General features: G+C 42.5%; 1 protein-coding gene across 8 annotated transcripts in view; it reads left to right on the forward strand.

The window, feature by feature from the left end:
* Positions 1-14851, forward strand: part of LOC126340356 (serine/arginine repetitive matrix protein 1-like) — a 535554-nt gene that overhangs the window by 377896 nt on the left and 142807 nt on the right. For all 8 annotated transcript variants that reach the window (XM_050001684.1, XM_050001686.1, XM_050001689.1 and 5 more), the window contains exon 5: positions 3929-4016. In XM_050001684.1, the coding sequence (XP_049857641.1) occupies positions 3929-4016 (88 nt within the window). The remainder of the gene's footprint in view (positions 1-3928; positions 4017-14851) is intronic.

Raw genomic sequence — 14851 nt, forward strand, 5'->3', positions numbered from 1 at the left:
GTAACATCATAGTGGAATCATAATTTTGACCCTCTTTAGCGTCATCGGATGACGATTCCGAACATGAGTTCCTATTTAAAACACATTCATAGCCTCTACAAGCGTGTAACTTGCATTGTGAAACTTTCTTTGTACTCGACTAACATTTTGCACAGCACAACTACGACACGTTTCGGCAACATTGTCTAAATATCTAAAACATAAATCAGACGCTATAAGAGTGCATCCTACAATAGGTAAAACCATGGCTAAAAACAAGAAAATTTGGAAAATTTTGAGGTAAGTTCCTATGGGAACAAACCGCTGAGGTCATCGGCCCCTAGTCTTAGACATTACTTAACCTAACTTGAATTAACTTACGCTTAGGACAAAACACACACACACCCACCCATGCCTGAGGGAGGACTCGAACCTCCGACGTTGGAAACCGCTCGAACGGTGACAAGGCGCCTAAGACTATGCTGCTACCCCGCGCTAGAAACAGGAATGTATCGAATTTTCGCAATACGAAAGGTGCGTAAGTTTTACATAAATGCGAACTGCTCTTTTAATACGGAGAGGTGGTTTTAGCGTGACTCTTGTTTGAGTATGTCTGAGAAAGCATTTACATTCATAATGACACCCGGTATAGGAGACCTCCTTTGCATGAGACGAACATTTGGTCTGGATTTGTCAAACCTCCCCGTCAAGCACGTCAGGGACCTGCGCGCTACGTTATACAACTGGCCATTAAAAATGCAGCACCATAAATGTGGCATGCAGCAAGCGCTAAATTTCTGTGAAGCGTACTATGTGCAAATTATGTGCATTTCAGTGCAGTTACTAAAACTGTGTACGTGTAAAGACGTTTACTTTCTGCAAATTGGGAAGGTATATTTCTTTAGTGAGAAATGTCATTTGCGTGTTGGTTGTAGGAATATCGTGCTGTGCCTCGTGTAAGAAGAAACCTCTGTGAGCACCTGTTGTACATCGACAGTGGCAGTATCGTGGCCCATCGAGACTGAGCTTTATCGTTCCCCAATACTGATGCTAGCCTTGGTCTTCATCCCACGGCTGTCGTGTGAATATGGTATCAATGAATTTAAGACAGCTATTCTCAACGTATGTAGTAGCTCAATGGCCCCAGCTTCTAGCGCCCGAGAGGGCAGGCATATTGGTGTTAGGCCGCGCAGCTTTCCTCCTAACTTCTTCAATGAACGACGTTTCGATTCTTCTTCTGATATATCCGTCAAGATTTCACTAGTATTACTATATAGCTGAACAGTATTCGGTTCATCTTCTGGTATATACTTCAGGATTCCACTGGTATCACTATATAGCTGAATACTGTTCGATCGTTGAAGAAGCTAGAATAGCAATATGATATGGCCTGAAGGCTCAGAATATTTTTTCGTAACTACAACAGCCGTGAACGCCTGCAGACTTGGACAAACAACAGTGTTCGCTCGACCGTGCTGGGTCTTACGGCAATGTCACTTATCATTAGTCAGCAAATGGACAAATTTCGCAGGAAGTTGTGTTCTTCCTGACAATGAGACGACCTCTGAGGCACGACGGAATGTCAGCATGCTGGACCGTTTTTGTGGTTTCCTTTGATGTGGGAGCAGAGAAAGTGCTCGCCGACAAAATTGCGCTCAGTGGCAACAACCAAAACCGGCGTGAGCGGGACACCCTCGTTGTCTTCTCACGTCTACGTACAAGCATTGGCGCACAGCATCTTGCGTCATGGTATGGGGTTCTTTTAGGTACACAACACTCTAACCTCTGCTGCGCACAGTGCGCAATATGGACAGCAGAAATTACGTTCACGACCTATTATGGCCGGTGGCTGTGCTATAAGTTCGAGGTGCATGTGTCGCTATCTTTCAACAAGATAACACAAGAAATCATGTCCGTATTTTCCTGATCTGCCTGTATACAGACGGTGTGCAACTGTTATTCCGGCCAGCTCGTTCTTCAGAAACCTGGTCATGGTTTGCAACCACTGCGACTGCTAAATCCTGTCGTAATGATGAGGAAACGTTGACTGATATAGCTGTACGCTGTATGATCAAAATTGTCCGGACATGAATATGTTTTGCAGAACAGAGTACTTGATATCACAAGAGAAGGGACTTCCACTGTAAAACAGGGAATGGAATGTTGCGTTGTCAGTAGAGAAGCAGTAACAATAGCATATATCTCTCACAAAAGGTCGCTGACTTCGAATGTGTACTGCCACCGGATTTCACCTGACTAAGAAGTTCATGAGGGACATTTGAACCCTTCTAAAACAGCCGAAATAAACTGTTGGTGTCCTGATTTTGAAGCGGAAATGAGAAGAAATAACGAGAGCTAATGCAAGACCAGGCCAACCTGAATGACAGGAAGCGTCGAGCATTGCGGAAAGTGATTGCAGAAGCATCGCATGAAATCAGCGGTAGAAACACTCGTCAGTTCCAGAACGCTACTTGCTGTCCAACTAGCATTATAACTGTACGTAGAGAGTTAGAAAGGATCTGATACAGTGGTGAAGCAGCTACCTATAAGCTACGTATTTCTGCATCCAGTCCTAAGCGGCATTTGAGGTGGGATAAAGAGAGGTGCCACTGCAAGAGAATGACTGAAACCAAGCCATTTGGAGCATTGAAACAAGCTATGCCCTGTGACAGTCCGGTGGAAGGGTTTGTGTTTGGTAAGTGCCAGGAGAACGTTACCAGCCATGATGTGCAGTGCCAACGCTGACGTACTGATGATGTGGTTTCGCATGCTTTTATTGCGCATGCAATTATTGCGGAAACGCGCGTGGTAGCCGCGCGGTCTTCGGCGCCTTGCCACAGGTCGCGCGGCTCACCTTCACCCCCCCCCCCCCCCACACCCTTCGGACGTATGTGTGTACGTTGTCCTTCGCGTAAGTTATTTTAAGTTAGATTAAGTAGCGTGTAAGCCTAGGAAGTGATGACTTCAGCAGTTTGGTCCCATAGGAACTTAGTACCAGCCGGCCGGAGTGGTCGTGAGGATCTAGGCGCTACAGTCTGGAGCCGAACGACCGCTACGGTCGAAGGTTCGAATCCTGCCTCGGGCATGGATGTGTGTGATGTCCTTAGGTTAGTTAGGTTTAAGTAGTTCTAAGTTCTAGGCGACTGATGACCTCAGAAGTTAAGGCGCATAGTGCTCAGACCCATATGAACCATTTGAACTTAGTACCACCACAACCTATTGCGATGGGATATAAACTCGTTTTGTTGTGTACTGTGTACACTGGAGGAACAGATCGGAAACGATGAATCAGTATGAAAGTACACCTCGTCATACAGCACCGTTTACTACGCAATGATTTCTGGACCATAACATTCCGGAAATGGACTGCCTGCGCAGAGCCCCTATCTGAACTCAGTGCAATGCATTAGGGATGACTTAAAACGTTGGCTTCGATCCAGAGCCAGCATCCATCCTCACTAAGTTGTCCGATATCTGCTCTTCGGGAAGAACGGGCTGTCACCCCTCCACAGACGATCAGACACCTCACTGAAAGCCTCCAGTGCAGAGTTTAGGCCGTCATAAAGCCGAAGGGCGAACACATTGCATACGAAGTTCCAGTAGCAGGTGTCTGGATACTTTTGATCAGATAGTGTAGCTGTCTTCAAAGCTCAATCTGGCTCGATGCTGATCCGATTTAAGGTCACTATTTCTCAATGAGGCGGCAGCTCTATTTAACAACATTCACATCCAGCATAGTCAAAATTATCTACAGATTTAGTGAAGCATTGTTTCTATAGTAGTATACGCCCACAATAAGTATATTTGCTTCTGTCTTTTCTGGTGCTGCAACTTTCATTGGCGGCAGTGCAGGCGGGCAGGTCAAGTTCTTTACGTTGATTCTTGTGAGGTGCAGAAAAACTTTCATCGTTATCGTGGCAGCTGCTTGCAACTGGTATTTTTATTTCAGGACTCCCTGCCGAAGTCTGGTCTGCACAACAGCCAGGAGACATTTGGCACCGATTCTGCAAAAGCGGCCAGATTGCACCGACGAATAGGTAAGGCATACAGCAGTAATTTCCTCTCTACCACTCTTACTAATGGCCATACTTACCAGAGTCAGTCCCACCTCACGCCCCCCACCCCCCTTCCTGTATACTTCAGTCCTCTGCCTAATTTCTACTCTAGTATAATTTCACTGTTACTACAACGTAACTTTATAATAATTTTAGAGAGGGAATCTGACAGTGCCGGCAGCCAGAGAAAACAGCTTTTCTTTGGAACATGACAACGGTGGTAAACTTTTCTGTCAGCTGTATGTAAGGCCTTGGGGAGACGTAATTAGATAGGGTTTTTCATAGACCCATAAAGCATATTTCCTCGATCTTATGAGAAATTTCAGGAGAATAACACAGGAAGTAGGTAACTTAATCGTGAACTTATTTGCTTCGACTCAATGTTTTACTACAGATTTAAGACGAAGGGGCTCTATATGACGAGGACTAAGACAAAAGACAGAGACATTTTCATTGACGCCTACAATAACTGTCATAAACTAAAATGTATGGAATCTAAAAAGTGTGAAACACTGCATAGGGTACGTGGTCGTTCACTATCCAAGGAAATATTCGTACAGTGTTTACATATTACAGAATTTAAGATATAAAAATTTTCGAAGGTTAGATAGTCCTTACATTGCGCAGTATCAATAGTAATATACCCGTCCAATAGTTAATGTTGTCGATTGGGTTCAGCTAAGTTTCAAATTTATATTTCTTATCAACCCTTGCTTGTAAGTTTTTAATAAGTTATATTATAAACTTATTGTCTGTCATTTTAATTTTTAACGTTGATACATCACATTCTTTTATGATGTTTACATATTTGTTACTATCGTAAATATTTGTGTAAGAAAGCTACTTTATGTTTCAAATGTAATATATATAGTTTTCGGTTATTCAGCTACGTTCCATGCCTATAGTGTGATAGTATATGAAACTTTGTCATAATATGTCTGAATTTGTTTATTACACTTCGTTTTAATTTGTATTTCATTCCAGAATTCGTCTCAATTATAATTTAACAAATAACGTCCTGCACGAATTCTTTAGCACTTTCTTAAATTCATTTTTCATCTGTACGATAAATGATTCCCGTCTTTATTGTTTAATGTGCTCATAGTTCCTGCATGGATTTCAGGTTCATACATTACATAATTCATTTATTGGTTGTTTACTTACTTCTTTGATAGGCAACTAAATGGCTGTATGGGTGCTAACGGTCCAAGTTGTCGCTTGTTTTAATCATAAGCACATCTCCAAATGATGTTAAATGTTGTCTTCAAGTAAAGAAAAGTACTATCTTCTCAATAATCTTCAAATCGTGAGCTACATGCTTGAACCAATATTTATGAAATTAGTGAATTTACTCATGGCACTTTTGTTGCCTATATCTGCTGTTACTTTCAGCATTCAAATTAGTTATCAGATTAACTAATGTAATGAGATTTAATTTTGAATTGCTGGTGTACCCAAATATTACGAAACAAATGTAATAAAAATGAAAACAGTGTATAGGTGAGGGAGTGTGAATGAGAACCGTGGCACATTTAAGTTTACAAACAAAACGACAAGTTTTTATTCATCCTTTTATAGCTACAAATAGCTGATGAACCTCACAAAAACAATGAAAAACGGAAGTCAGAAAATGGATGGTGCTTGATTGGCAATGTTTTCATTGGGATGGAAACTATACAAATTATTCCTTCAAACAATCTCGTTTACAATACAAACTGACTTTGTTTACAGGAACCCAATGTGAGGCCCATTTGTATTCAAATTGAGTCAACTACGACCAAGTACACCACAAACTATGGATCACCGGAGAACATGGAGCTGTGAGTATCATTTAACAACCCTCCGCCGCTGCAGAAGTACTTTACCTGTTCAGCTGGGTTCAGACGGAAGAAGGAAACGGCCCGCTGTGGACGAAGAGCGGCGCGCTGCTATAATTTTCTGACGTGTCCACGAAAATTTGCAAACTCTGTGGACTGGAGTTCTCATTGTAAGAACGTGGAAACCTTCCCTATAAGAGCCCTGGTATCTCGGGCAGATTTCAGTATGAGGTGCACCTATTCGCTGGTCCGGGCTAGAATTGTCGAACATCAGAAAGCCGACTCAGGATGAATGAGTTCATCCTTGTGACGCACGATATGTCTGAAATGATTAGCAGTTCCACTGTGGTACAATTGGAAACTGTCACTTGCTCTTAGTCGATTACAAGTTGGAAACAGCAAGAGCCATACACCTGGAAATGACCTGAAGACAAAGAATCACCACGACTTTTTACCAAGTCACGATATGGGACCTGAATTAATAAAAATAAAAACGTCTCCTCGTTGTGCAAACCAATAGAACTATACTCATTGAATATCGGCTCTTCTGTTGGTCTGGTAGCCTATCCACACAGCACTGGGTTTCCCATTCTGGGAGACAAGCCTCTGGTTTGCATATGCCGAGAGGAGCCAATCAGAGACCCAAAATTTCTCTTGTGTGAAAAAAGAAGGTTTTAGTCTAGAAAGGCGTCGTTCTTACAGTGAGCATGGTCATTACCTAGACGGGAGCACAGTCCCTCATTTATGGAAAGATCTAACCTTTCCACGACGACCATTTCCAATTTGTGGAAGACGGCTGTTACGCTTCCCAGACAGTCGTGACCATGAAATGCATGTTTTTTCCGCTCGATAAAAGAACCACGCTAGTTCCTGGCGTCTGAAGGCTTACACTCTTGCATTCAGTAAACACATGCACCAGCCACTCTGTCCCCATCGTCCCAACTTCCAACTTGAAACTGCTTGAAGTTTTACGACTGCCCCACCATTTGCATACAAGCTCAGATTACAGCATTCTCTCTTAAATGGCTTGCTCCACTGATTATCAGTGCTCTGATGCCCTCCTGCTATGACCGTAAGTGGGAAGAGGGGATTGCTACTGCACAAAATTGCTCTGTAGGTACAATCATTGCACGGCAGAGCGCCGTTTTGGCGCAACCCATCCACCAACTCAGAGTCGCGGGATACGACCGAGGGCGTCGTTCGCAAGATCTCCAAATATCTTCAATGACGTCTCGACAAGCTGTGTCCTGCAGGTGGGCGACGTTCATTTTCCATGGACCGCGGCTACGCCACACTTGCTGTCGCCGGAGGGAGATTGTACATATTAATGCTGTATCGTCGGTATAGGCTGTAAGCCACAGCTGTGCTTTCAGGACGGCAGCGTTAAGACTGTGTGTGATATATTTTCGGTCGAGACGACTAGCGGAATGACTTGTTGTGTGTGTGTGTATTCAGGATGGGGCCATGGACATGGTACCGGATGTCAACCGGCCGGCCGCTGTGGCCGAGCGGTTCTAGGCACTTCAGTCCGGAACCGGGCGACTGCTACGCTCGCAGGTTCGGATCTTGCCTCGGGTATGGTTGTGTGGGACTTCCTTAGGTTAGTTTAAGTAGTTCTCAGTTCTAGGGGACTGATGACCTGAGGTGTTAAGTACCATAGTGCTCAGAGCCATTCGAACCATTTGAACCGGATGTCAACCAGATGCACCAACATTCGTAATTCCGGGCACGGGGTATATAGAGGAAATTGGTCTTTTGGTGCGAGTACACAACTAAAATCACCGCCTAGGATTAACAGGTGTTGTCGACCTTAGAAGAGCGGGGCAATTTCGTCTGCGAAGAAGAGGTAACGCACTGGCCTCCTGTTTGCGCCGAACAGTGCATAGATGCTGATGAGTCGTACATCAAGTACTGTCATTGCTAATCCTCGTACCGTGTTGCCTTCTTTAAAAAGTATTGCTTTGCTGCTACCAGTTTCGGAGGCGTGCGATAGGTAGGATACGCACCCGTACATGACAGGAAGTTTATCGACGTATACTTCTTGTAGGAGGACGAGGTCGATGTCCGCTGCTTGGAGCATGTCTTTCTGTAAGGACATCTCAATCTGCTGCAGTATATTATTGATATTGATAGAAGCAACGGATATGCTTGTCTTCGTTTCGTCACATGTATATCGGCCGTGTGAGCTCACGCCGCCTGCTGTTGTACTGGCACGTGACGTGACCTCGTCTTGCTCGCCGTCGTTGGTTATAAGTTGAACTTCCGCAGGGCGCCGCCCCCGCCGTGTCGCCAGTTGCGACTCGCGGTAGGTCCTCTTCGCAATCATCAGCCCAGTCCACTTGGGAAAAGTTTTCCGTGTGTCGAAGTTCGCCAGCCCCGTCTCTCTGTGGCTCCCCTTCTAATTCTTGGGAATGTCAGTGGACTGCAGTTTGCCATGCGTTGTCAAGTTTATCAGGTCGCTCTTGACGTATGCTGCTGTACAGACGGTGGTGTTCTGGATGAGGAGTCTCGGGACCCTCTGTAAGGTGGTCGACTTCCTCGGTCGTCCTGCAACGTATTAAGGAGTCATCCGACGGGGTTAGACGTCGTTTCTTGCACCGTGTCGGAGACCGTTACTTACGCGTGTGCGTTTCCGTATCCGGATGCGGGTGAGTGTCTCTGTCACCACTGCAGTCGACACGAACGCAGCCGTTGGCACTAGTAGACTGTCGATGACGGTTTGCTCATCCAGCCTCTGTACTGGAGGTATCGGTCGGTGCTGCTCGATGGGAGGCGACGCCGCCCTAACCATGCTCGTAACGTCATCCGCCGCCGTCGGTTTTTCGACTGGCGTGTCCAGCTGTTGGGTGGTCTTACTGTTCGGTGGAGCGTCCTTCCGGAACACATCATTTGCATATATTAGAGGGAGAGACGTTGCCACAGGTGTTTCTACAGATTCAACTGTCGGTATCTGAGCAATGCTTCGTTGGAGACACGCTGAGCGAACGTGGCCTTGCTGACCACAAACTGACCTAGTTTTCGGCTGACCGTCGTAAATGACTATCACTCTACAGCCTCCAATTAGACGGCACATATTTTGATAGATCGATCGGTATTTGTCGCACACCGTTAAGTACCGGGTACGCGGTAAAGGTTGTCCATTTTTCTGCTATGCGATTTAGTACCCGTCCGTAGGGTTGTAGCGCGTTAACCACGATCTCAGCCGCAACCTTAAGTGGTAGCTCAAATACTCTTACAATTCTCAGTCCAAGTCCCGCATGATCAGTTGCTACCGTTCCGACATGGCCGTCTGAAGGTTTAAATTTAGGCCCATCTTTATAGTCGCGTATGATCTTGTCACACACCGTGTTTTTATCAGTTTGACGTAGACCACACTGCTTGCGATAGAGAAGTGAAAGCCAATCTTTTCTAGTGGTTCAAATGCCTTCGGTCGTACAAATTCATTACCAAAGCTGATCGTGATAGTAGATTGTCGGTACGAATGAGCCATTCAAGTTAGAAAGTGCAAGCACTAGCGAAGGATAACACGAAGTAAACAAACGCGTACGCGCTAAGCACCGCGGCAAGGACGTAAACAGACCTTCGCGATGCACGACTGCTGAAAGCAGACTGTCTATTTGATATCCATGCACGCTTCACAGCTACACCCAACTTCTATATGTCGTCGAACGTGTGGGTACAAACTGCACTCTTACATCCCTAGTGCACTTCCATACAGGAGACACATTTTAATTGCAAGTTGCTTGGCTAGTGTCAGCGGATAAATACGTAATTTCAGTGTATGAGTACTTCATAAATGAGATACAACGTACCGTCGGAAATTTATACTGTTGAATCATGTCTAGTCGTCAACCACGGGTACTCTAGGAAACCTGCTTTCTTGAATCGCTAGACAGCATTCAAACAAATCCTATTAATGAGTTTTATCACGAAAAGGAAAAAAATACAATACTTTGTGTTAAACAGATGTGTCGCAAGCAAAGGACCTAGACAAAATAATCGATGTCTTCAGTATAACAATTCAAAATCTGAGTTACATAGAATGTACGAGGAAGGCTATGAGCTTTGATCCTTCTATTCACGTCGCTTGTCTTGAAGCTGTTGTAAAACTGGGCTGCTGCCATGATTGTGAAAGCACGCGTAAGACAATACAGGGCAAATGGTGGAGAGCGGAGAAGCCCTCACAAGTAAAATAACAGTATCTTAATACTTTATGAAAACAACAGCTCGATGTTGTTGTGCGCTTAAGTTTTACTTGATACCTACAGGTAACGGCAATAAATAGGGTTTTATAAGGACCATTGTTATTAAGTATTCATCCCTGTCTAACAAATTCAATTTATTAAATTCTATTTCACTACACCTGCAATGAAATTCGCACACTCCGATGGTGACCGATCTGTTTATCTGTAACGTCACCCAGTACACATCTTTCCTGACATCCACAGAGTTATGTCAATGATTCAGCCGTACGTTCACACAGTATCATAGAAAACTACACTTCGCGTCGACAGCCCACCGCCCGAACATCAAGGAATATGTCTATCCCTATCACTAGAAGGAAAGAAACACAGTTGTCTTAAACAAATATACTAATGTATATATATGAGAAAATAGATATTTATTTTAGAATCTTACTTCTCACCAACCCTATATATTTAATTATGTTTCATTCTTGTAGTGCAATGGTGTTTTCTACTGAGTTTTCTAGCTTTTTGTTCATCAGGTTGATGGCAGCCCTTGGCTTTTTGCATTCATCTCCATCACATTATTTTTTCTTAATAGTTGCCTCACAAAATGCTTCAGCCTTGGTCGTAGGTCTGTCACCATCAAGCTGTCATCGGTATCGGCATCTGCAATACTTTTCACCAGTTTCATCCAGTTTTTTAATATTTGAATGGTTATAGAAAATCTGTATGTTATCTACCCGCCACAAGTTTACCATGTCTACAGTCCTCTTCTCCCCTTTCGTTACATTTCCCAGTTGTATATCAGCTTTTCCGCCTATCTATCCCTTCTATCCAGTCCAATTCTACCATAATTGTAGTGCTTAATGGACAACTTACATTCCCTTCACCGTTTCCCTTTGCTTCAGATCTTAGTGCGTAAACATGAATAATCAAAATCTTGACAATACCTATCACTACGTCGTTTCTATGACTCTTCAATAAAATGGTGCAATTTTCTTAATGTCCTGATCAATATCGGTCTTATGTATTAATACAGTAAATCTTTTTCATCACAAATTACTTTACATTCTCCATCTTCAAATTCTGCTTTCTCTTGTGATGTATATTCCAACGGTTGTTACTTCGTTTTTGTCATTTGAAGAAGACACTTAAATCGTCTGTGCTTGCTTCACACTTACCTTTGCCGTTTCTTCTTCTTTCGTTTCATCCTCTTTGGGGTACGCTGGATCAATCATTTCTTTGTGCGTTGTTCTTTTTTTAGGGCCCAGTATTTCTTCATTCTTTCTGATCTTCTTCTCCTTTCTTCTTCCGAGATGAAGGGTTTGGACTTTTGTGTGGATTTGTCTTGGAACCTTATGTTTTCATCTTTAGTAATTAATTTAGCAGTTCGATCAATAAGTGAATTTTCTGAAATCTTTAATTCCACTAGGTCTTTCTCAGTTTCTTTAAACCAGTTGGGCTTCGTTTTTCGGTTACGGAAGAAGTCAAAGATTTGTTTAGTTAATCTGTTGGAATTCATTCTGAGAAGATGACCATAAAAATTTATTCTCCTTTTTCGCATAGAATCTGAAAGTTTTTCAATTTTCGTGTAGAGGGTTTCATTTTTCATGTATATAATCTTATTGTCTTGAAATTTTGGCCCAATGATTTTTCTTAAAATTTTTCTTTCCTTTACCTCAAGTTTCTCCATTTGGCCTTTGAAATTCATGTTAAGTGTTTCTGCTGCATACAGTGCTTCTGGCTTAATCACTATCTTGTAATGTGTCATTTTGGACCCCCATGAAAGGGATTTTTTGTTGTATGTATTTTTTGTTAGTTGGAAGGCCAATTCTAGTTTATTTTTTCTGGATTCCATTGATTTGCTTTCCCCAGCATTCCAACTAATCCATTCTCCGAGATATTTGAATTCTTTTACTATTTCAATCTTCTGTTCTTGAACGTTGAGGTATTTACATGAGTGTTTGATGTTTGTCAATATCTTAGTTTTTTCAGAGGAGATGTGAAGACCAATTTTAGCTGCTTGTTTCTTTAGTTCAAGGATTTGCTCCCGTGCTTCTTCCATTGTTTCAGCAAACAGGGCCATATCATCTGCAAAAGCAATGCAATTTACTTTTAAGGTTTTTCTTTTTGCAACCCAGTCTTATACCACTCTTAATATTTGTGTTCCATTCCCTGACTACTTTCTCAAGCGCACAATTGAACAGCAATGGCGAGAGCCCATCGCCCTGTCGCACTCCCGTTTTTATGTCAAAGGTTTCCGATAGATCGCCCATAAATTTAACTTTCGAAAATGTATTTGTAAGGGTCGCTTTTATAATATTAGTTGTTTTCTTATCCAAACCCATTTCTTCCAGGACTGACAACAGAGATTCTCTATCAATCGAATCATATGCTTTTTTGAAATCAATGAAGGTGATTACGTACGTCTTTGCCCTTGATTTTTGGTATGCCATAATGTTTTTGAGATTTAGTATTTGTTCCGAACATGATCTGCCCTTTCTAAAACCTCCCTGATATTCTCCGATTTGCAGATCCAGCAGAGATATTCCTCTGTAAATGTTGGGGTCTGTCTTCAAACCTTTCTTGTGGATAGGGTGGATGAGAGCTGTTCTCCATTCTGTGGGGATCTCTTCTTCTTTCCAGATTTGATCGAAAACACACTTTACGGATGTAACTGCATTTTTGTCAGCCTTTTTCCATAGTTCGGCCACTATTTGATTTTCTCCGGACGCCTTGTTGTTTTTAAGTTCTGAAATGACCTTCTGTAGTTCTTCAGTCGTCGGTGGTTCCGTGTCCGGCTTCTCACGGTTGTTTGGGATGGATTCAAATTTTTCAAGGATGGGTTCACAATTCAAGAGTTTCTCAAAGTAGCCTGCTAGTTTTTTGCAGTTTTCCGTGTTGTTGTGAGCGATGGTCCCATTTACATCTCGAAATTGGAGGGTGGGTGCTTTGTATCTTGATAACCTTTGTTTGAAAGTTCTGTAAAAGCTTCTTGTGTTGTTTTTAGCAAATTCTTCATCAATTTGGAGGAGAGTTTTGTTTTCACGTGTCTTCTTAATCCTTTTTATATTTTTATCTACCAGTTTTCTAACTGTAATGAAATTCAGTCTACTTTCTTCTGTTTTCTGTGATTGCCAATTTTGCCATGCCTGTTTTCTTGTTTCAATGAGGGCATCACATTCCAGTGACTACCAAGCATGTTTTTTACTTTTTTTGTTAGGTGCTATCCGCTCAGCTATAGTAATGAGGTTTTCCTTGATATCCCCCCAGCTTTGTGTCTGAATGGTTTCTGTTGCTTTTGTGAATTCATCTGATTTTAATATCTTTTCTGTGCTATACTTCCGACCCTTAATTTGTTTCATGCTGCGTTTCCTGTTTGGGATGACTTTGAACTTAATTTTAGAGAGGTATGGTCTGAATCCAAGTTTGCACCCCTGAGTACCCTAACATTCATAATTTCTTTGCTAGAAATCTTCTTGATTGACACATGATCAAGTTGAAATTCCCCAAGGCTAGGATTTGGAGATACCCATATCTTTTATCTTCGTGGTAGTTTCTGGAAAGCTGTGGATTTAAGAACTAAATTGTGTGCTTGGCAAAGTTCTATTAGTCTCACACCATTTCTGTTTGTTCTCTTGTGTGCAGGATAGTTTCCAACTATTTTCTTATATCTCTTTTCTTTACTAATGTGTGCATTAAAATCTCCAAGAAGAATGATGATGTTTTTATCTGGAATTTTCTGAATAATGTCATCTAGATGATTCCAAAAGGCCTCCACTTTTTCTTTGTTTTTCCTGTTATCCTCTTTTATAGGGGCATGTGCATTGATAATTGTGTAGATTTTGTTTGTGCTTGTGAATGTAAGACTTGAGATTCTTTCTGATTGTGAATCAAAGCCAACTATTGACTTCAAGAGCCTGAAAACAAATTTCGCGGTTAGCCTCGAAATCGGAGAACATACCGACTATGTTTTACTGTCTGAAGCCCACATTATTCTGTGTGTTCACTGATTGAAAATGTTCCTACTTGCCACTTACTCAGTGTGATCAGTAACATGGTATAAATAAAATTTTTTACTTTTACCTGAGTGACGTATTCAGCAAAAGTTCTGACGGACAATACAGGGCAAGGCAAGTCTTAGTATTCAATCTAACATACCTATCGGGAACCAGTGGTGAATACATTTGGTGGAAGTCCCCCCCCCCCCCCACCACCACCACCACCACCACCCACACTACCTTGAAAGCCCGCCGCATTGCCACCCGAGCAGCCCACGCCTTTCAGCCCTCACGTTACTCGTTCTTTTCTTTCGTCAGTCGACTCGACTGAATCGTGTTATCGGGTAGATGAACTTTTATATGTAGCACGCGCCTCGTAGATCTGACTGTCCAGCTTTGCACACGCTCTACATAACATTTGCTTGTCTACCAGCATCTAATGCTACAGTGGAAAGAAGGTTTTCAACGTTGCGGCGTACAAAGACATGGCTGAGGTCGACAATAAAGGGGAAATTCTTGTGGAGGATAAACTTAATGGTTTTGCTCTGTTGAACACTCACCCTGATATTGATTGTCCTATCGACGATGTAATTAACCAATCTAACAGGAAGTTTACATCATTTAGGGAAGTGAACCACACCTATAACTTTTTTTATGTCATAAGATAGCATTGTCCTGTACTTTCTTAACCTTGGCATGTGACTTGATTATTTTTTATTACGATTAAATTTATGGTAGCTCAAGATATTTTTAGTGCCCCCTCCTAGAGATTTTTCTGTATCCGGCACTGTCGGGGACAACACTAATAGTGC

Source organism: Schistocerca gregaria, chromosome 1 (assembly GCF_023897955.1).
Source record: "Schistocerca gregaria isolate iqSchGreg1 chromosome 1, iqSchGreg1.2, whole genome shotgun sequence".
NCBI lineage: Eukaryota > Metazoa > Arthropoda > Insecta > Orthoptera > Acrididae > Schistocerca > Schistocerca gregaria.